The 21,085-nt window shown below is 50.7% G+C and overlaps 1 protein-coding gene across 2 annotated transcripts in view; it reads left to right on the forward strand.

The window, feature by feature from the left end:
- XPNPEP3 (X-prolyl aminopeptidase 3) overlaps positions 1-20,027 on the forward strand; it is a 38,686-nt gene extending 18,659 nt beyond the window's left edge. For both annotated transcript variants that reach the window (XM_043969336.1, XM_043969335.1), the window contains 7 exons: positions 471-673; positions 3,276-3,338; positions 4,652-4,765; positions 6,465-6,550; positions 7,300-7,480; positions 10,076-10,196; positions 16,933-20,027. In XM_043969336.1, coding sequence (XP_043825271.1) covers positions 471-673; positions 3,276-3,338; positions 4,652-4,765; positions 6,465-6,550; positions 7,300-7,480; positions 10,076-10,196; positions 16,933-17,099 — 935 coding nt within the window. In that variant the 3' untranslated portion in view covers positions 17,100-20,027. The remainder of the gene's footprint in view (positions 1-470; positions 674-3,275; positions 3,339-4,651; positions 4,766-6,464; positions 6,551-7,299; positions 7,481-10,075; positions 10,197-16,932) is intronic.
- The last annotated feature ends 1,058 nt before the right edge of the window (positions 20,028-21,085 follow it).

The raw sequence follows: 21,085 nt of genomic DNA on the forward strand, positions 1-21,085 counted from the left end.
CCTTGGCCTTGGCTCCTCCCTCTCTCAGGTCTGACTGCAGGCCGTGCCTGAGGCCTGCAGGATCATCTTATAAGGGAAGAGTTGGTGTCCCACTCTTATAATCTGCCAGAGCACCACCAGAAGATCCATCCAGAATAAGAAGAAAGGCCCCTCCCTCTAGCACAGAAAGCCCCTTGCGGAGGGTGTGGCCCACTTCTCGTCCTCACTGACACCAGCCTCACCACTACCACCAGTTTAGCTGTGTGGCCGACACAAGTTTGGGCAGGGATTCCTCGTTCTAGAGCACGTGACCCAAACCCTCGTTCTTTGCCCCGACTGTCACCTTTACAAAGACCCCAGTGGTGTCTTGGGGAGTGAGCTATGTCCCAGTCCCAGGGGAGTTTTATGTCATTCGACCCTTTGTAATTCTGCCATCTTTTTGTTTGTGACTTTCTCTCTGCCTCTGGTTTTCTTTGGTTTCCTGTGGGAAGCGGAGACAAGCACAGTCTGGTATGACTGGACCAAGCCCTGTCACGCACACTTGCATTCTGACTACATGAGCCCTGTGACCGAGACCAAAGCCAGAAGCAGGAACAGAGTGCGAGCCGTCCGGCACCTGGTACAGCGCCTCCGGCTCATCAAATCCCCTGCTGAGATAGCGCTCCTGCAGGGTGCTGGCCAGCTGACGTCACAGGTACACGGCACACCCAGAGGAATTCTGCCCCATAGGGTCTTCATTGCTTCTGGGACAGTGTCTCCCACACCAAGGGAGCTCATGATCCCAGAGGCCCTTGGGGGGGTTGGACAGCCTGAGTGTCCTAGACCTCTGGGTGATCGGCGGAAACCTGCCTTCTCTGATTTCCTTCTGGTTTGCCCTCTTCCATACGCTGACTCTCCCCATATCCACAGACAGTTAATTCTAGAATCACAAAATTGCAGTCAAGAAGCTGAAACTTTCCCCATAGCATGAATCTCAACCCCCAAATCCCTTATCCAAGAAAGGTCAGAGTTCCCAGGATTGAGAGATGGGACCTTGGAGCTCAGCCAGTCTGGCCCCCACTCTGCCCCCTTTATTTTTGGTGAGGCAATTGGGGTTAACTGACTTGCCCTGGGTCACACAGCTAGTAAGTGTTAAGTGTCTGAGGTCAGATTTGAACTCAGGTCCTCCTGACTCCAGGACCGGTGCTCTATCCACTGTGCCATCTAGCTGCCCCCCATCCCCCTTTTTTTACAAAAAAGGAAACTAAAGCCTAGAGAGGGAAGCTCCTACAGCTAGAAAACAGCAGAGCTAGGAAAGGAATCCATGACAGATAACCTGCACACGAAGGCCTCTCCCAATTGCTTGTGCACTGACTGTGACCCAAGAGATGAAATGGAGATACATTTGAAAAGAATATTGGGGGAAAATTTTTTTTAATAATAATAATTTTTAAAATAATATTGATGGGGCAGCTAGGTGGCACAGTGGATAAAGCACCAGCCCTGGATTCAGGGGGACCTGAGTTGAAATCCAGCCTCAGACACTTGACACTTACTAGCCTTGTGACCTTGGGCAAGTCACTTAACCCCAAATGTGCCCACCCCCCCAAGAATATTGGAGATGTATCTGGCACCTAGTCAGGTACCAAGGACAGGGCTTGGGATGAGGAAAACAAAGGACAGCAGTGCATGCCAAAGTGTAGTATTGGTAAGAAATTGAGCTTTCCCTTCATTGTTGTGTCTTTTTATTTTTTATTTTTTGGTGGGGCAATGAGGGTCAAGTGACTTGCCCACAGTCACACAGCTAGCTAATAAGTGTCAAGTGTCTGAGGCCGGATTTGAACTCAGGTCCTCCTGAAGCGTGGGCTGGTGCTTTATCCACTGTGCCACCTAGCTGCCCCCATTGAGTATCATTAATGGGAGAAAATGCCATTGTTCTTAGGGCATGTTGTCTCTGAGTCACCTCTCATACCAGGCATCTTATAGAAATAATGGGCACGGTTCCTATTGAAAACAAACAAGATGAAGGGCGAGCCTTCTGCTACCAGGATGTGAGGGGCTCCCCCTCCCCCACTCCCCTTTGGGCATTGAAGTAAAGGGGTCAGCTTTCCTGTACACATCCACCATAGCTTCAGAGCTCCTGCCATCTCCCTCTGCCGTCCAGTTTGGATTGGCACAGACCCACCGCCTCTTCCCCCCCCCCCCCCCCCCCCCCCGTACTCTCCAGCATCCATCTCTGCCCCAGCCTTGGCAGTTGTATCAGTGTCTATCCCTGTGACAGGAATGACTGTCGAGACAAGATGGAGTGCGCAGGCCAGGCACAGACTCTGCCTCCCCATTACACGGTGGCCCCAGCCTCTGTGGCACCTGCCTTTGTAGCAAGGGCTCTGTTCTGGAATCCCCAGAATGACTGTCTGCACCAGGAGCGTAACGTTAGGAAAGAGGTCTCTGCATCCTCCCATGGTTCTGGTCATCCTTCCCGCCATCACAGCTTGCCTGACCTTGGCAGGACCCTTGCTGTTTGTCCACACGTACTCCTCTGCACCAAAGGCTTCATGTAGGATCCAGTGGTAGCATTCGAGGCCTTCCCCAGGCTGAGCCCGACCCTGTTTCTCATCCTTCCTCCCACATCCCCCCGGGCTCCAGCCCCACAGGACAGCCTGTTCCTGAACTTGGCGAGCTCTTCCCCATATCTGCATTCTCATGAGCCGGGCCTCCCCCGCCAGCCCTTCCTCTCAGATTCTCAGAGCTCCCCTCTTCAAGGCCCCATTCAAGGCACCTTCTTCCTGGAAGCCCCTCTTCTGTACTGGTGCCCCCTTGGTGATCTGTCTGGAGCTCTCCTTTGTCAGCATCATGCCTGGTGGTGGGTCCTCTAAGGTCCTTGAGGGCAGGGATGGTGCTCCCCACCACCCATATATTCCACGAACCATGGTGACTGCTTGTGAAATAATTGTTTAAGTGCCTTGTGGATCATTCGATCCACACTCTCCCTGTGAAAGGCTATCAGTACAACAGATGTGAAAAGATGAGGCATCATCTTTTAACCCCTCACAGATGAGAAAACTGAGGTTTAGAGACTCGGTTTTAGATCAGGTTTTAGCAGTTAACTGGTAAAGTAAGGCCAGAATCCAGTTTTCTGACTCCAGGCCCACTGCTTGTTCTGTCACTATGCTTCTGGACTGGCTCAGCAGCCTGTGGCTGATTCACTGTGTCCCTTCTGGGCCCATGGAGAATGGAAGGGCTAGCTTTTGTTATGCCAGATATCATGGACAAGAAGCAACATATTGGATAAAATAAGACTCTTTTTCCCTTGGCAGGCTTTTGTTGAGACCATGTTTGCTAGCAAAGCCCCAGTGGATGAAGCATTTCTTTATGCAAAGGTGGGTATTTGATTGAGAAGGGATTGTTGAAGAGGAAGGCTTTCTTTTTTGGTGAGGCAATTGGGGTTAAGTGACTTGCCCGGGGTCACACAGCTAGTAAGTGTCAAGGGTCTGAGGTCGGATTTGAACTCAGGTCCTCCTGAATCCAGGGCCAGTGCTCTATCCACTGCGCCACCTAGCTGCCCCGAGGAAGGCTTTCTTAAGGAGTTTGCAGATAACTTTAAGCTGCGGGGAATCCTTAGAACAGGGAATATTGAAATAGAGAGAGACCTTGGAACCAAGAAAATCAGAATTGTCAGGGGCCTTAGAACCAGGATCTTCCTCCTTTTTACAGGTAAGGAAATAACACCTCCGAACGTAGGAAGTTACACACATCCTGAGAACCAAAGAGTATGGTGGAATTAACATAAGTGGCCAGTTGTGTATTTGGAAAAGAAGAAAACGTGTTCTGACAAATGCCAAATGAAGGACTGCCAGGCCAGCCCGGGGCGGGGGGTGCCAAGAGCAGCACTTTGTTCCCCCAGCCCCAGCTTCCTGGGAACAGCTTTAATGAAATCCGTGCCCTTGGTGACTCACTTGCCCAGCATCGGCTTTTACTCCCCCGAAAAGAGTAGGCTGGTGACCATTGAAAGGCTGAAAAGGTCACAAGGCATGTGTGCGTCAGTAGTCCTCACCACACTGTTGTTTAAGAAGTAAGCCCGGGGAGTACTGAGCTACCTGAATAGGAGTGCAACCTCTCCCCTGAGGTCCCTAATTGCTCTCATTACGCCCTGGATGGAGTCGGGGCTACTTCTGGCCCTCCCAGAACAAGGACCACAGAAAGAAGGCATAGAGGGTTATGGGGAAGGGAGCCAGGCTGATTATGGGTCTGGTAAAGGGGCTATTAGAGTCAAGTTCTAGGGCCTGGAGAATAGAACACCAGGAGGGAGGCCGCTAATGACCTCTTAAAGAAGAATACCAACGCTAAGAAAGCCCGCACCTGCCGGGGACAGCTGGCCATTCTTGCCGTTTGCTGAGGCCTGAAACAAGCGTGGGCAATCTAGGCTGGCAAGAGCACGCCTCCCTCCTTCACTTAGCAAGGCACATCACAACCCCTCTCCCTTTTAGTTTTTGAAGAGTGACCAGGGCCAAAATATTTATCCCACGGCTGCAGCCCCTGTACTGGTCAGCCCATCCAGGCCAGATCCTTGCCATGGAGGCTTCATTTGAGGGGAGGTCCAAGAGTTCTCCCATGTGATATTCTGGTAGTAAATGGTAGAAGGGTCAGAAGAACCAAGGTCCCTTTCTTCATTCTATGTCTGTGACTTTTGCAGTTTGAATTTGCCTGCCGGTCTCGGGGTGCAGACATCTTGGCCTACCCGCCTGTGGTAGCTGGGGGTAACCGGTCTAATACTTTGCACTATGTAAAGAACAACCAGATTATTAAGGTAAGTAGGACCTCCCCTTCTGGACCCACGTATGCCACCAAGGAGGACACACACACTTGACCCACTAGCCCGTGAGAAGGTGGTTCAGACCCAGTGCCCCCGAAGCCCCCGCCCACTGGCCCCCAGTGCCCTGGGAGTGAGGAGGCAGCTGGAGTTTGAGACACCCCTGCATCTCCCAGCTGGGGAGGCTCTAACCTGGGGCTCCAGACTCAGCCCTTGATGCTCAGATCAGACCACACCCATCACCTAGAACTGGGCCTGCAGGATCCCTGAGCCACCTTCACTTGTGACCATCTTACTTGACCATTGCCCTTTTGGCACACTCAGCACTTGCACCTGGGAGGCAGTGGCTGCTGATGGGCAAAGGTCCCCTCACACCTCCCTCTGGGTAACCTCACTTGAACCCCGCCTTGTCTCCTGCCCATGGAAGAACTGAGATGCCACGAAGCTTTGGTAGCTGATAAGAGCGCTGCTTAGCATTCATGGCGTTTGGGGGCTCTGTGGGTCAAGGATGGATGAGATGGCTCCACCCCAGGGCAGGTCCCAGGCTGGTGAGGAGGCTTCCCTGCCATCTCCTCCAATCCTGCCCAGGAGAGTCGCCACAATAACAAACAGACATTCAACCTTTGCCTCAGCACCTCTCCTAAGGCCTGTCTAGGCAGCGCTTCACTCCGATGGCCAGGACGCTTTTCCTGACCTCGAGCCTAACTGTGCCTCTCTGTACCTTCTGTGCTTTGCTCCTGCTGCTTCTTTCTGTGGTCACACAGAACAAATCTAATCCCTGTTTGCTGTAGCCACTGGGTCCCCTCTGAGTCTTTTCCTGACCTCTCTTGATGGCCAGCCCTTCATCCAGCTCTGGTGGTGAAGGGGTAAGGGACAGAGTGGGCAGCAGGTCCAGAAGAGTGGAGACCTGTTGGGTGAGGACCTTTCCAGATAGAGGTGTGGGCTTGCTTTTCCTTCTGTCCTTTCCCACTGCTCAGATCTGAGTTATGGACACCAAAGTCACCTCACAGGGTTTTCTCAAGGGGTGACGTCATCACAGTTGGCACCAAGTGACTCCATCACGTAGGTTCACAAAGAAAGATGAGAAGACTCATCTTTGAGTCTGGAGTCACAGGCTTGGGCCAGTGTCACCGTTCTGTTACTTCACCTCTCCCTACCTGCTTAGGTTGGGATAAGGAAACACATACAAAGAAGAGTGTGGAGTAAAGTGGATAGGAAAGGGAAAGACAAGCTCTGTATGTGTGACAGGAAGCACTGGACAAAGGGTCAATCACAGCCTGTGTGAGCGACATGGTTTTGGAGAAGCCAGAGGGTCCAGAGAAGGGCTGGAGATGTGCTAATTTAGGCAGAATGGAAGCAGCAGAAAACTCAGCAGAGCATGTATAACTGGCATCTGATTGCTCACCCCCTTGAAAAGGGGGAGGGAAGGAGGGATAGAATGTGGAACTCAAAGCTTTAAATAAAAGTGCTTATTACTTAAAAAATAAAAAACCAGAAGGAGGCTTAGATTCTTGGACATGGCCAATAATTGGATTTAAGTTGATCAACCATGCCAAAAAAACCAACTCAGCAGAATGTGTCTGTTTTTGGTCGGGCCCAGAAGAGATTCTCCTTCCTTTAGTTGAATAAGCTACTGTCCCGGTCCTGCCTAAACCCCACCTTCCCATACTCTGTCTTATTTTCTTGCCTGCTGCAGGATGGGGAGATGGTGCTGCTAGATGGAGGCTGTGAGTCTTCAGGCTACGTGAGTGACATCACCCGAACCTGGCCTGTCAATGGGAGGTAGGCTCCTTGAAGGTGCCCCCCAAAGGGGGCGACTGGCAGCATTGGGGCACATGGGCTGGTGGGAATGGAGCAGAACCGGCCTGCCCAGCCCCCTTATTCCAGACAAAGTTAGGAGACCGAAGCACGTGGGCCATTGTCCCCTTCCCCTGGTAGGCCTGGCAGCGAGGCCAGGGTTGCCCTGTTTGTTGGAGCCATTTGTCCTTACTCGCAGCTTTCTGTGACTCGGATTCCCCCCTCACTTTGGGAGTGTCAGGGACACGGAGCACAGAGGGACGTTCCCAGGGTTGGCCCTGTAGAAGTTGGTCCCTAACTTTCCTGGTGGCGAGACCTTAAAAACAGACCTTTCTTCCCAGGATGACTCAGCAGGCATGCATTAAGCACCTCCTGTGTGCTGTGTACTGTGCTGGGTGGGGGAGATTCAGAACCGTGAGTGAAAGGTTTCTGGCCTCCAGGAGCGCACATCCCGCTAGCGCCTGGCTTGGGGTCATCTAGTGTGACGCTCCTTTCACAGAGGGGGCAGGTGAGGGGATTTGCCTGGGGCCTCATAGGTGGTCACTTGGGGCCATGCTGAGAGGCCCAGTTTTCTGGCCCCGAATCCAGGATCCTTGGCTCGGCCACCACAGCAGCAGCCATCGCGGGCGTTCCGGCCGGCATCGGCCCTCTTCGGGCTTGAAAGCTACTTCCTGCCGAGCCGGGACTCCCCGCCATGTTCCTGAGAAACGACCCTCCCTCCCCGGTCTGCGCAGGTTCTCTGCGGCCCAGGCAGAGCTCTACGAAGCTGTGCTGGACACCCAGAAGGCCTGCCTGGCCCTCTGCCGCCCTGGGACGAGCCTGGAGAACATCTACAACCACATGCTGGCTCTGATAGGGCAGAAGCTGCAGGAACTTGGGCTGGTGACCGGCCTCAGGGCCGATGGCATCATGAAGGTACGCCCACCCCCCACCCCGCTCCTTCCTGTGCCGCCCACCTGGGAGAGGCGGCACGGCCTGGAGCCGGGCCTCTGGAACCAAGTCCTCATCACAGACTGGCCTGGCCGGGCTCCTTGGGGATGAGCACAGAGAAAGTACTTGGGTCTGCCAGCAGGGGGCAGCCCCGTCTACCATGAACCCTTCATCCCTTACCAAGATGGCGGTTTATGGGCACCTAGCAGAGGGCTAGGAAAGGGCCAGATTCTTTTGTGGGGAAACCGGTCAGGGGACCTTGTCGCTTCGACTGGTTAATGTTCTGCCAGAGAGAGACGGCTCACGAGAGAGCAAGCACGTGCATTTATTAAGCACCATAAATACTACCCACCGTGCTGACAGCTAGCAGGATTAACATCGTCCTTTTCTTTGAAAGAGTTTGTCAAGATCTCAAACGAATAGAAGTTATTGAAAACCAAAAGGCTCTACTCTGGGGACCCCAAACAGATGTTTAGAGATGGAATATCTCCCTGTGCCCTGAAAATGTTCAGCTTCCCTGAGCCATTTTTATCTGAAGGCAAAAGGCTCAAATTCCTCCTGGTTCAGGCAACTTAGTAAATAGCCAGTTCTTAACTGCCCATGCCAGAGACCGTCTGATTTGCTAGGAGACGCTTAACATGAGAGCCAGAAGAGTGATTCCAACACTAACAACACCCTCCTTCCTCGGGCTGACGCTTGGGCAGGTATGAGATTTTAACTCATTTCCTGGACTAGGAAGGATCTGCACTCACTACAGTCTTTGTGCAGCAGTGAAGGCCCAGAGCTGCCTGGAAATCACCTGTAGACTTCCACCCAGGGGACCAGTCTGGCCACTGGGCCTGAAAGAGATGGCACAGATTAAGTGGCTGGGGGTTGAGGGGGAGGTGTCTCCATTTTACCTGAGTTTCAAATGAGCGAGGACTCCTTGTCAGGAAGTGCTGAAGGTGGGGAAGAGTTTAGCCCCCAGGACAAGACGCAAAAGATAAGTAATCTATCCTTAGAACTAAATCCTGTACAGGATTTCACAGTAAAGGTTGGAGCCATGTGGCAGCCCAGGGCCACCAGGAGAGAAAGAAAGCTCTGGAGGGAGGGGGGCACAAGGGCATCTGATCACCTGGGGAAACTTGGCCACCTGATACTACATCCTTTATGCATACCTTTACTTTGCTGGGTTTTTTCCTGTCAGTCTGGAATACCTGGTCCTTTGAGGGGTTTTATTTTGTTGGAGGTTTTTTGGCTCCAAACTTTCTCCCTCCTAACCCCTCCCCTAATGAGAAGGCAAGCAGTATGATATCCATTGTACGTGTGAAATCAGGCAAAACATTTCTACATTAGCCATGTTGGGGGAAAAAGGTAAGGAAAATCAGTAGATCAGTTCATTAAAAGATGCTTCTATCTGCACTCAGAGTTCATTAGTTCTGTCTCTGGAGGTAGGTAGCATTTTCCAACATAGATCCTTTGGAATTATCTTAGATGACTACTGATCCAAATAATTAAGTGATTCACAGTTGATCATCATATAATATTGCTGTTACTGTGCACTATGTTCTCCTGGTTCTGCTCACTTCACTCAGCATCATGTAAGTCTGCCCAGGTTTTTCTGAAACCATCCTGTTTGTCCTTTCTTATAGCACAATAATATTCCATCACAATCATTTGCAACAACTTGTTCAGCCATTCACCAATGAATGGGCATCCCCTCAATTTCCATTTCTTTGCCACCACAAAAAGAGCAGGTACAAATGTTTTTGTATGTGTGGGTCCCTTTTTTATGATCTCTTTGGGATACAGACCTAGTAGTAGTATTGCTGGGTCAAAGGGTAGGCTCAGTTTTATAGTCCTTTGGGGATAGTTCCAAATTGGTCTCCAGAGTGGTTGGATCAGTTCACAACTCTACCAACAATGTGTTAGTATTCCAGTTTTCCCACATCCCTGCCAACATTTATCATTTTCCATTTTTGTCATATTAATCAATCTGATAAGTGTGAGGTAGTACCTCAGAGTTGTTTTAATTGGCATTTCTCTCATCCATAGTGATTTAAAGCTTTTTTTCATATTGATGGCCTTGATTTTTCCTTCTGAAAACTGCCTGTTCATATTCTTTGGTCATTTATCATTGGGAAATGGTTCATTTTACTTTACTCTAAGCCATAATTCCTAAGGAAGGCTTTTTAAAAAATCCTATAGTACCTTCACTGAGTGAATGAAAGTCAAGTGTTTCTTGGGGTGGGGTTAAGCTGGTGGGAGTGACAAAGCCCAGATTCGCTCTGGGAATGGGACAAAAAGCTGTTGGTGGCCAGCCAGGCTCTCCCTCCCCAGGGAGCTCGAGTGGAGTGGGCATACTGACTTAAATCTGGTGGGAGCCCCAGGACTCCAGCTGGTCAGCTTGAAGAGGTTCTGGAGAGATGAGGGGAGCTGTTGCCCACCCAGCAAGCTCAATGTTTTCCCCAGAGTCAGCTCACCTAACAGGAGCCGTCGTGTGAATTCCAGGTCTAAGCCTTAGGCCCTATTGTGAGGACAGAGGCCCTTTCACTGCTGATGTCACTTTTGTGGTGATGACCCAAGACTTTGCTTTTCTAGGCAGCTCGGAAATACTGCCCCCACCACGTCGGCCATTACCTTGGCATGGATGTCCATGACACGCCAGACATGTCCCGCTCACTGCCCCTCCAGCCCGGCATGGTGGTCACTATCGAGCCAGGTAAGAGTGCCGGCCGTGTCCCCATCATTTCAGGAAGCTCCAAACTTAAGCAGACTCAGAGAAGGAGAAGCTTAGAAAGTGTCTGCACAGTGTAGGAGAAGAAGCATCCTTTCTAAAATAGTTATCCATCTGTTTGCATTGGTCCAGTTCTGGACCGCAAGGAACAGAAACCCAGACAGACAGACGGACTCTCCTCCCTCTCTCTTGAAGTCTCTCTAGAATTCACACATTTGTTGAGGCCAGACCAGTGACTTGATGGGTCCAGGGAATGCCTGGCAAGGGCCTTCTCCCAGTACAGGCTGGCACCTTGTCTGTACATTGTGGCAGGTCCTAAAGGGCTGGTGGCCTGTGACCCTTGAAGGGCACCTCTCTGGCCTCTGCCTGTAAAGATCTCTTGATTACATACAACTGTGGGATGCAAACATGGTATGTGTCTAGTGACACCTGCTCTTTTTTTTTTTAATTTACCTTGAATTTATTTTGTTTGGATAGATACCTGTTGTTTCCTTGTTAGAATATGAGCTCTTTTTTTTGTGGGGCAATGAGGGTGCAGTGACTTGCCCAGGGTCACACAGCTAGTAAGTGTCAAGTGTCTGAGGTGGGATTTGAACTCAGGTCCTCCTGACTCCAGGGCTGGTGCTCTATCCACTGGGCCACCTAGCTGCCCCGACACCTACTCTTGAGTCGCTCCCTCTGGGGCATTGAGCAGGTCACCTCACCCCCGGGGCTTTTCTCAAATTCAGAGGTTAGACTAGACCTCTGCAGTCTCTCCTTGTTGTGGTACCTGTGACCTGATTCTCTTTGCCAGCCACCCACTTTGTCGGCCGTTACCTCTGGTCTCAGAGAGGGGAAGTGATACAGTGCTGCTCTTGGCCCCAGGAAAACCAAAGGACAGAGCTGGTATGAGTGGCCATAGCAGTCAGGACTACACGTGTCTATCTTAAAGAGGGCAAAGGGCACTGATAGGGGGTGAGCAGACCCCAGTCCTGCTGACTGCACCCCTTAAGAGATCGTTAAAAAGCCAGGGTGGCCTTCAGTAAGAGGGCTGTCACTCACTGGCTGATGGCCAGTTCTGTTCTGGCTCTTCCTGTCCAGCTGTTCCCTCCCTTCCTGCTATGGAACTCAAGGACCAGTGTCTTCCCACCACTTGCCTGAAGCTCTGGAGAAGGAGCAGCCCCTGTAGACCCTGCCCAGCTTCTTAGCCAGGCCCAAGGAAAGGTGCTGGAGATACCTGTTAGCAGCAGCTCTTGTCTCTAGTACAGCAAGGATTCCCATGGAGATGAGGAGCCAGAAGTCAGTCATCATTCTGGCTTGTCTGGGACACATTCTTGACACCCTCCAAGGAGAAGGGATGCTTGCCGAGATTCCTCATGGGGGGGAGAGCTGTGACTCCTCCTCCAGCCCTGTTTGTTGTCTGACTTGCATAATGTTCTACAGATGAGGCTCTCCCCAGTGAAACCCTGGGCCCCAGAAAAGCTGGGCCAGTGACTGCTGAAGTGAACCACAAACAGCTGTGTTCCACCTCCCTTTTGGGGCCTGTCGTCCCCCCATGAGGGTCCTCTGTTCCTGGAGTGTCCCCCTGGTAAGGCGTGGGTCCTTGCCATGGGGCATCATGGCTCCTCACAGGGAAAGGGCCTCCAGAAGAGGCCTCAGCACCTGCTTTTGTGTACAGGGGAGCAGCTGACGCTTGGGCTTTCCACACATTTTTCTCAGTGGCATTGGAGGGAGGCAGGAATCTGCAGCCCCTTAGATCATGTCATGGGGCACGGGCAGACTCCAGGAGGTAGGCCTAGGCAAGTTAGTAGGCTCGGCGCAACTCTCTCTTGGGCAACACTCAGCCCCTCTGCCAGGATCTTCATCCTGGTGGGTGCCCATCCTCTGCTTTCTCTCCCTCAGTCTAATAGCTGCTGGATGTGGAGATAAGAGTCAGGATTTCAGGAGTGAAGAACGAACCCAGCCAGACTAGTGAGCAAGGATGCACGCTGCTGTCTGGGAACCCCCCGTTCATCCTTGCCTGGCCCTCTCTGCGGCAACAGTTTGGCCAGATTGATCGTGATGAGGTCATCACCTGGCCTGGCAGCCCCTTGGCCCCTTGCCAGCCTGCAGGCCAGCCTACACTGTAGGCCACCCCAAGTCAGCACTGTTCATCTTGGAAGTAACTGACCCCCTTCCAAGTTAGCTCTATAAGTGGTCACACAGGCCCTGGCTGCTTCTCCACCTCAGACCCCTCAGAGCGAGAGCTAACTCCCAGGGGCAGCAGGAAGCTGTCAAAACAAAAATGCCTCTTGACTAATATTTGAGTGCGGAGGTGGTCCCAAAAAAAAAAAAAAAAGATAAGGATGCTAGCTGAAATAGAGCTTAAAATTCCTTCCTCCCCTTCTTTACCCGACTCCTTCCCCACCTGACTGGACAAAGCAACAAGGAGGTCCTCTATTCAGCTGAGAGACGGTGGATACTCGTAGGTGTGTTTTTTCCCAGCTAGGTCTGAGGATGCCATAGTAATCTTCAGTATTTTCCCAGGCCTGGTTTCCTTTCAGACCTTTTTATCTTCTGATCCTGGATAAAGTTGGGTTCCATTGTTGTCAGTTCATGGATTTAAGGGTTCGAGTCCGGCCTGTAACTAGCCAGGTGGAAGGAGGAGCAGAGCACATTGTGAGAGACAGAAGCAGGAAGAGACCTGAAATTTCCTGCCCTCCCCTTCCCTGACCCTTCGCACTTGTCCTGTTTGCCCACCAAAGCTGTCCTTGGTGTTAGGCCCTTCGTGATCCCTCCCCCAGCCTTACTGACATTTCCCCCTGTTGTTTGATGGTGTTCTGATTCACCAGAATGTCTGCCAAGTGAATAATAATAAGCTCTAGCGCCACTTTGGTGTTCCCACTTAGCTCTGCTAACATAGACATGTTCAGTGACATCTACACACACGTACTTAGAGACAGACCTGTTCCCCAGCCACACACCAGAAAACTTGTAAAGGTTCATTTGCTTCCAGAAAGATCCCTGAGACATCATAGGAGCCAAGTCGTCATTGAATTCACTTTGGCTGGGCTGACTCCCTTCCCTTCTCCGTCTGGCTCGGCGGGCTGCTTGTGTTTCTCCTTCTCTTTGGCCACCACAGGCTAAAATGTTAGCCCTTGACTTTTAGATCACCTTTGTATACTCTATTTATTTATTTAGCAGGGCCAATGAGGGTTAAGTGACTTGCCCAGAGTCACACAACTAGTAAATGTCAAGTGTCTGAGGTCGGATTTGAACTCGGGTCCTCCTGACTCCAGGACCAGTGCTTTATCCACTGTACCACCTAGCTGCCCCACTGTATACTCTTTTTCTTTTTTTTTCTTTTTTTGGTGAGGCAGTTGGGGTTAAGTGACTTGCCCAAGGTCACACAGCTAGTAAGTGTTAAGTGTCTGAGATTTGACCTCAGGTCCTCCTGACTCCAGGGCTGGCGTTCTATCCACTGCACCACCTAGCCGCCCCTGTATACTCTTAATTACGTGATTTCTCATGCTTCTTGGAGGAGGAAGAGGCTGTGGGTGCAATGAGTCATTTCTCCAGCACCCCAAAGTCCTGGAGTTCTGTCCATGGCTGCATTGGACTTCACTGCCAGCTTGTGTCATGGCTAAAAACACAGATCTGCAATCCTGATCAAGCATTCTCAGTGTTTACTGTAGGTTTTCCTCCAGATTGGACCCCCCCTCCCCCAACAGTAGGTCATTCCAGCATGAAGCTCTGCTTAGCCCCAGTGAACACAGGCCCAGGTGCCTCACACCCTAGCCCAGGAGGCCCCTTCCCCTGAAGAGAAGCCATCTCCTGAACGGATTCCCTGAGAGCCTTGCCTTCCTTGCTAAATAAGCTATTCTGGTTCCAGGAATAGAAGTAGCCCCCACATTCCTTAAATCCAGACTCATTACTTATTGATCAGGCATAAGACCCAAGCGGCACATCCCTCAGCTCTCCATTCTGCTCTGGGAGAGGCAGAGTAAGTCATGGGGGAGCCCATGGGCCTGCAGTCCTGCCTGCTTTCACTTGGTCCTCTCAATACCTCTCAGAGGTAAACACTATTATTATCCCCACTTTACTATTAAGAAAACCAGGGTAGGGGGCAGCTAGGTGGCACAGTGGATAGAGCACCGGCCCTGGAGTCAGGAGTACCTGAGTTCAAATCTGGCCTCAGACACTTAACACTTACTAGCTGTGTGACCCTGGGCAAGTCACTTAACCCCAATTGCCTCACTAAAAAAAAAAAAAAAAAGAAAGAAAGAAAACCAGGGTAGGGGCAGCTAGGTGGCGCAGTGGATAAAGCACTGGCCCCGGATTCAGGAGTACCTGAGTTCAAATCCAGCCCTGGACACTTGACACTAGCTGTATGACCCTGGGCAAGTCACTTAACCCCCATTGCCCCGCAAAAAAAAAAAGAGAGAAAACCAGGGTAGACAGAGGTGAAGTGACTTGTCCAGTCACACAGCTGATAAGTGTCTAAGGCTGGATTTAAACTCAGGTCTTCCTGATGCCAGCCTCACGCTCTGTCCTCTGGGTCATCTAGCCAAAAAAGGGAGCCTGGTCTATCCAGCCGAGACTGAGACTGAGTCACTCCTATTCTCTTGTTAACACAATATAATTCTTTTGCTTGACTTCTTCCTTCACTGTTCAACAATAGGTATCTTCTTTTATTGGGGTTTTCATTGTCATCTTCAGTCGTGTCCAACTCTTTGTGACCCCAGTTGAGGTTTTCTTGGCAAAGATCCTGTAGTGGTTTACCCTTTCCTTCTCCAGATCATTTTCCAGATGAGGAAACTGAGGCAAGCAGGGTTACGTGACTTGCCCAGGATCGTAGAACTCGTCTACAATGACTAATTGGACTCGGGTCCTCCTGACTCCAGGCCCCTGTGCCAGCAGCTGCCTCTTATTGTGCTCGGCTTAAAGATATTTCTACCACCCTGTCAATTTGATAATAAGCTGAAAATCTCAGTAAAATCTTCCATTTTCTGTCAGTCTCAGAAAATGCTATGACAGAGCCACGGGATCAGATGGCCGGAGATTGAGGTTGTCCTTCTTTTGGCCAGCCCAGCCCTGAGGCTGCCCTCACTTTTCAGAGGCTCCCGGGCCATTCAGGCAGAGGCTTGTTTGACATTTTCTCAGATACAGCATCTCCTCAGGACACCCCGCAGGACTGCCCAGCTCCATGCTGCCTCTTGCCATTTCCATGGGCTTTCTCCTAGGCCTCCAAGAAAGGTGTGACTGTCTCATGGGTCACCTGATGTGGCTGGTGCTGTGATGTTGGGAGTGAAATCTGGGGTGCTGCTGCCCTGCCTGCAGATGCTGCCTGAAGCTCAGGGACCAGTGGCCCCCACCTCCAGCTTCCCTCGTCTTAGACTCCAGATGCGTCAGTTCTGAAATCACAGAGACTGGAGCTGGAAAGGCATGCGATCCCAGTGGATCCAGCCTTGTGCTGCCTTCTTAGCCTCATACCACTGCACTCCAGTCTTGTTTGTGTCATTTCAGAAGCCAGGCTCCCCCCGCAGGGCCTGGCCTGGCCTTTACCATGCCTCACAGCATGGATAAGAGGGGCTGGCCTTCAGGGAGATGCTCTGTGGAATTGACTTTTGCTTTGTTATTGCCTGGTTCTTCCGTTGAGCACATCCCTTTGAGGCTATGGGGGGGAAATTTTTGAAACTGTCTCCCATGGAAAGTTTTCTGTCACTTGCCTCCTCTGTGGCAGGGTCGAGCTCAGACCCTGTGCTAGACCCTCCCTCGCTCTCTTCTCCCATCTAGCCCATTGAAACATTGTTTGAAAGGTAAAGTGAAGTTCTTGGTCCCTGGTTGTGCCGCCTCACCCTCAGATTCTCCCCCTCAGCGACTTCCTCACATGTGCCCACTGCTCAGGACCTGGTGAGCTGGTTTAATGGGCAGCAATGAGGAGCACAGTAGAGAAGAGAGACACGGAAAGCAGGACTGTCTTTTCTTGGCCTCTTTGCTTCCATGCTGACAATCTGGGTCACAAGGGGCATATATACCTAAGCCCAGCGGAAGTGGCAGGCAAGCCTGGGGGGCAGCATCCCTTTTGTTTTCCCTCCCTCTGTCCCTTCCCCAGTGAAAAAGAAGAAAACCAGCCATTGGAAGAAGCCAGCACAGGCCAGCCAAATGCTTTCCGTGTTGGCCACGTCCCATGGTTCAATCCTGAGTTCAGCTGTCCGTCAGGCATGGGGAACGTGTTTCATCATGAGACCCCTGAAATTGAGGTTGGAGTGGGGGGTCCTTCCAAATGGTTCATTTTGACAGAAGGAGGTTGTGTGGGCTGCCTGCCTCTGCAGCCGTCCATGCAAGCCTTCCCACTGGGATACAGGAGCAACCGTGTTCACAAAGAGGTCATTTGTCCTGCTTCGCCCATGGCACATCAGCCCATGCTGAGGCTCCCTATCTTTGTGCGTCGAGGATGTTTTCTTCTTTGTTTGGTCTCTTTGGTCTCTACCTTCAAGTGATACTGCTGGGCCAGAGGGTGTGCAGTCTAGAAAGTTGGGGGCCCACTTCTAAATTGCTTTCCCTTACAGCTCCACCAACAGCACATTTAATGTACCAGTCCAACGGGTATGACATTGGTGGAAGCTCAGAGCGGCTTGAATTTGCATTTCACTCATTTTTAGTGACTCGGAGCATTTCTTCATAGAACTATAAGTAGCTTGAATTTCTTCTAGCTAGACACTGAAAAGCTGTCTTGTCCTTCCTTTTCTTCTGTCCACAGGCATCTATGTTCCTGAAGATGACTATGGCGCCTCAGAGAGATTCCGAGGTCTTGGCGTGCGCATTGAAGACGATGTGGTGGTGACTGAGGACTCGCCGCTTATCCTGTCTGCAGATTGCCCTAAAGAGATGCACCACGTGGAGCAGATCTGTGACCGGGGCTCGTGACCTGCGGGCCAGGCTCCTGGGCAGAGCTGGGTACCAGCGTCCACACACACACCTCGAGGGTCCTCCATGGATGGGTACATGCATATATTCTCGTGTATATGTTTGTGCATGTCTATGTATAGGCACATATGGATAGATGTGTGTGTATAGAGAGAGAGAGGTCGATACTTCCTCATTTGGGAGTTGGGGAGAATCTTTATGTGGAAGTTTTCCTTTATCCTTGGGGAGCCTGAGGAGGGAATTATTCAGCTACAGGTGACCACAGCTCTGGAAAGAGGAGCTGTCTCCACGCCAGTAGTGACTTAGGCCAGCACAGAGTTTAAAGGCGAAGGGTGAGCAAGGTACCCGTCTCCCCTTGGCTTTTGTTAGTAAGTCTTTGATTGGCCCATCTCCTGCCCACCCCATCAGGCCCCGCGTACCTGCTTCCAGGGACGCTTCCCTATAAGGTGGCATCGACCTGGCCACCAGGCATTCGGCTCAGCTTCTCCTTCCTCTCTCCTCTTCCTCTTTCCCAAGGGTGTTCAGCAGAGGGAATGGGGCCTGACAACTCTTGTTGCCCAGAACCCCCAGATGCCCCTTTGTTTCCATGACTTTGGTTGACTCTGGCTGCTAAGGCTGCAGCCTCGGTGCATGTGAAGGCTCAGAGGCCATTCTATCTGCCCTTGTGGCTTAGAGGGCAGAATAGGCCCCGGAAAAGCCGGACCCTCCCTCGCCTTCTCGCAGCTTCCTGCAGCGAATCCTGCCCTAATGGTTGCCATTCCTTGGTCAGGTTGCCCCTCCTCTCTGTCTGACTAACAGTGATGCGACCAGCCCAGCCCACCTTAGCCTCCTGCTGGAGGCTGAAACCTACACTGAGCAAGGCAGACTTGCTGTCTTTTCCACCGTTTGCTACAGGTGGTACCGATGCTGGTAAAGCCTCTGATGAGCCTTGTCTTTAGCAGTCCCTCCCAGCTCTGGCCTTGGTGCTGGGGCCTGCAGGGGAGGAAGCATTAGCAAAGAGTTAAGAGTCAGTGCAAAAATCAAAGCCCAGGCTTCACAAAGCACCAGTAAAAGGGCTGTGGGTTGTTTAATAAACACGTCAGGGAAACAAGCTTGAGAAATGACACCCTTCATGGAGAGCTGGAAGTATGCCTATCTGATAGGAAAACTGGAGAAAGATACAGAGGAAGCCAAGGGCGGGCAGACAGGCGCTCCATCAGGAGGCAAGGATAATGTTACAAAGCCAAAGTGTTACAAATTATATCCGGGCCCCCCTCCCCCCCCCCCCACACACACAAATGGGGCCCACGGCGGCTGGACGGCTGGAGCAGGTGTCTATGAGGCGGCTCAGTGTCCAAGAGCCAAGATGTCCCTTTACGGCCCTGACACCCCCACACACACACAAACACACACACTCCCTCACCCAGGCCCCAACTCTGGCCTACCTACCATTCCCCACTTTAAATGGAGAACTTGAGACAAGCAAGGCAGAAGAGCTTTTTGACTCGGGGTCCTCCAATAAAAGCTTGCCTTTTCTTTCTCCGTGCCATTCCTTGTGAAAGAACCCACAGTAACAAGGCTTAGACTTTCTAGCTAAGAAAACAGCCAGTCTTGGGCAGAATGCTCACGTGCATTTGATACTTATCTCCTCCTTCACCCAGAAAGAAACTTTCAAGTCACTGGGGACTTGGTTCTGGGCCTTAGAGCCCCGAGTGTGCCTTTTAGCAGAATTGCAGTGGATTGCTGCTCTGGTCTTTGGCCAGTCTCTTCTGGTGGGTCGGTCACTGTCCGAGTCCCAACATCCCAAGCGGATCCTCCTGGATACTTGAACTGAACAACTGGTGCTCCCAAGCACAGTCACCTTGAAGCCAGTGTTGTATGAGGTGTCTGGCTTTGCTAAATTTGGGAATTGGAGAGCAGAGAGTTGTTCTACCCAGGCTCTATCCTAGGTGCATCCCATCAAGATTCATCCACCCACACTCCCGAGCCAAAACTTCATTGGGCAGTGACAGCAAACAGACTTTCTGCTCTCTCTTTCCTCTCTGGGGGTTGGAGGAAACTTTGAGGAACAATACATTGACACATTAATAGTGAAGTCGTTATTTCAAAGTCGCTATTGCTAATTGTATTTATGTTTATATCAAGAAAGAATCGGTTTTTTTCCTCGGTTTCTGGGTAAAGAGAAGAGAATGAAGCAGCCTCATTGTTGAGGTGTCACTTTTGGGTGGGTGCCCTTTGCCACCAGTATTGTCATTTATTCTAGAAAGTGCTGAAAGGAAAACCTCCCCTCTTAATTGATAGCAAGGGTCCTTTTGAGATGTATCACAATCTATCCTCAAAGCAACTTGGGGGTGGTGGCAGAAAGAAGATCCAGCAGTAATAAAGAGGAAATATAATTTTGTTTTTGAGGAGAGGGGTTGGGGGGAGGGGAGCTTTTTGATTTTGGGGCTTCATTTTTGCCATTTAGTTAAACAGTGTTAAAGTCAGACTGGAGCTGACAATGGCTTTGTCTTGACGGTGCTGTCCCTTTAAGCTTGCTCGGGAACTGTGCTAGGCCCATTCTTAACTGGAACAGCAGGAGAGTAAGGTCAGATCACAACATACCTCACGGATCCCTTGGGGAAAGACTCTGTCTCTTGTCTCATTCCAAGGCCTTTCCCAAGTTCACAGAACAGCTGGGTGTTCCTGACCGCCCTCTGCTTCCTGTACCCATGGGGAAATCGTAGCCAATTCATGGAGGGAATAGCCATGGTCTCTTCATAGGGTAGCTGATCTCAACCAGCATCGACAGTTGTATGAACTTTGTATACACACTGTGAATATTGAATCTGGACAAAATGCTGTTACTTTGTCAAGACCCGCCCACCAAGGCATCAGGTATCATTTCCCTATAAGGGAAAAGATATGTCAGCAGTGTTTAAAAAATAAACTGCAATATACTGTACATTGCTTCTGGCCCCACTGTCATGTTTTAGAAGTCAAAGGTTTCTTCTGGGATTAAAGGGGTAAGTAACCTTTTTCACAAAGCACTCATTAGCTCAAGAATCCATTGAACAACAAGCAACCATCATTTAACTGCTCTTTGGCCCGTGCTGTTCTAGGCACAACACAGACCCGATCCTCGGGCTAATGGGGGAGAGGGGAGACATGAGTAAGTGATAGAAGTGGAGGGTGGCAGGGCTGGAGCTGTGTCTGAAGGCAGTACCTATGCTGTAAAGAATGCCGGTGCTGGGCTCAGGAGCCACGCTTAAGTCCTGGCCCTGTCACTTGCCTGGGTGACCCCCCCCCCAGGCAAGCTGCTTCTCATCCCTAGGCTCCAGATTCCTCCTATATAAATTTGGGGTTTGGATGAGATGATCTCAGAGGTTCCTTCCAACTCTGATTCTATAGTCTGAAAAAAACTGGCCACTGGGAAGATCATTTTCACTTGGGAGGATGGAGTCAGAGAAGGTTTCTGAATGAGGGGGCTTCTGATTTAGGCACTGAAGAAGGGAGAAGGGATGTCAAAATAATGGGCTGACAAAGACATCTCCAAAAAGAAAAAAGACCTACAAAAATCTTGATAGCTTTTTGTGGTGGCCAAGAATTGGAACTCAAAGGAATGCCCATCAGTTGGGGAATGGCTAAACAAGCTGTGGCATAGGATGGTGATGGAATATTACTATGCTAGAAGAAAAGTCAAGCAGGATGATTTCAGAGAGGCCTAGAAAGACTTGTATGAACTGATGTAGAGTAAAGTGAGCAGAACCAGGAGAATGTTGTGTGCAATAATAGCAATACTGTTTGATGAAGAACCGTGAAAGACTTAAGTATTCTCAACAATACAATGATCCAAGACAATCCCAAAAGACTTGATGAAACATACTCTCCACCTCCAAAGAAAGAATTGATATTGATGGAACACAGACTGAAGCAGGCTATTTTTCACTTTCATTTTTTTTCTTTTATTCAAGTTTTCTTATACAAAATGACTAATGTGGTCATGTTTTACATAGTCGTACATGTAT

The sequence above is a fragment of the Dromiciops gliroides genome, chromosome 5, assembly GCF_019393635.1.
Source record: "Dromiciops gliroides isolate mDroGli1 chromosome 5, mDroGli1.pri, whole genome shotgun sequence".
Classification (NCBI taxonomy): domain Eukaryota; kingdom Metazoa; phylum Chordata; class Mammalia; order Microbiotheria; family Microbiotheriidae; genus Dromiciops; species Dromiciops gliroides.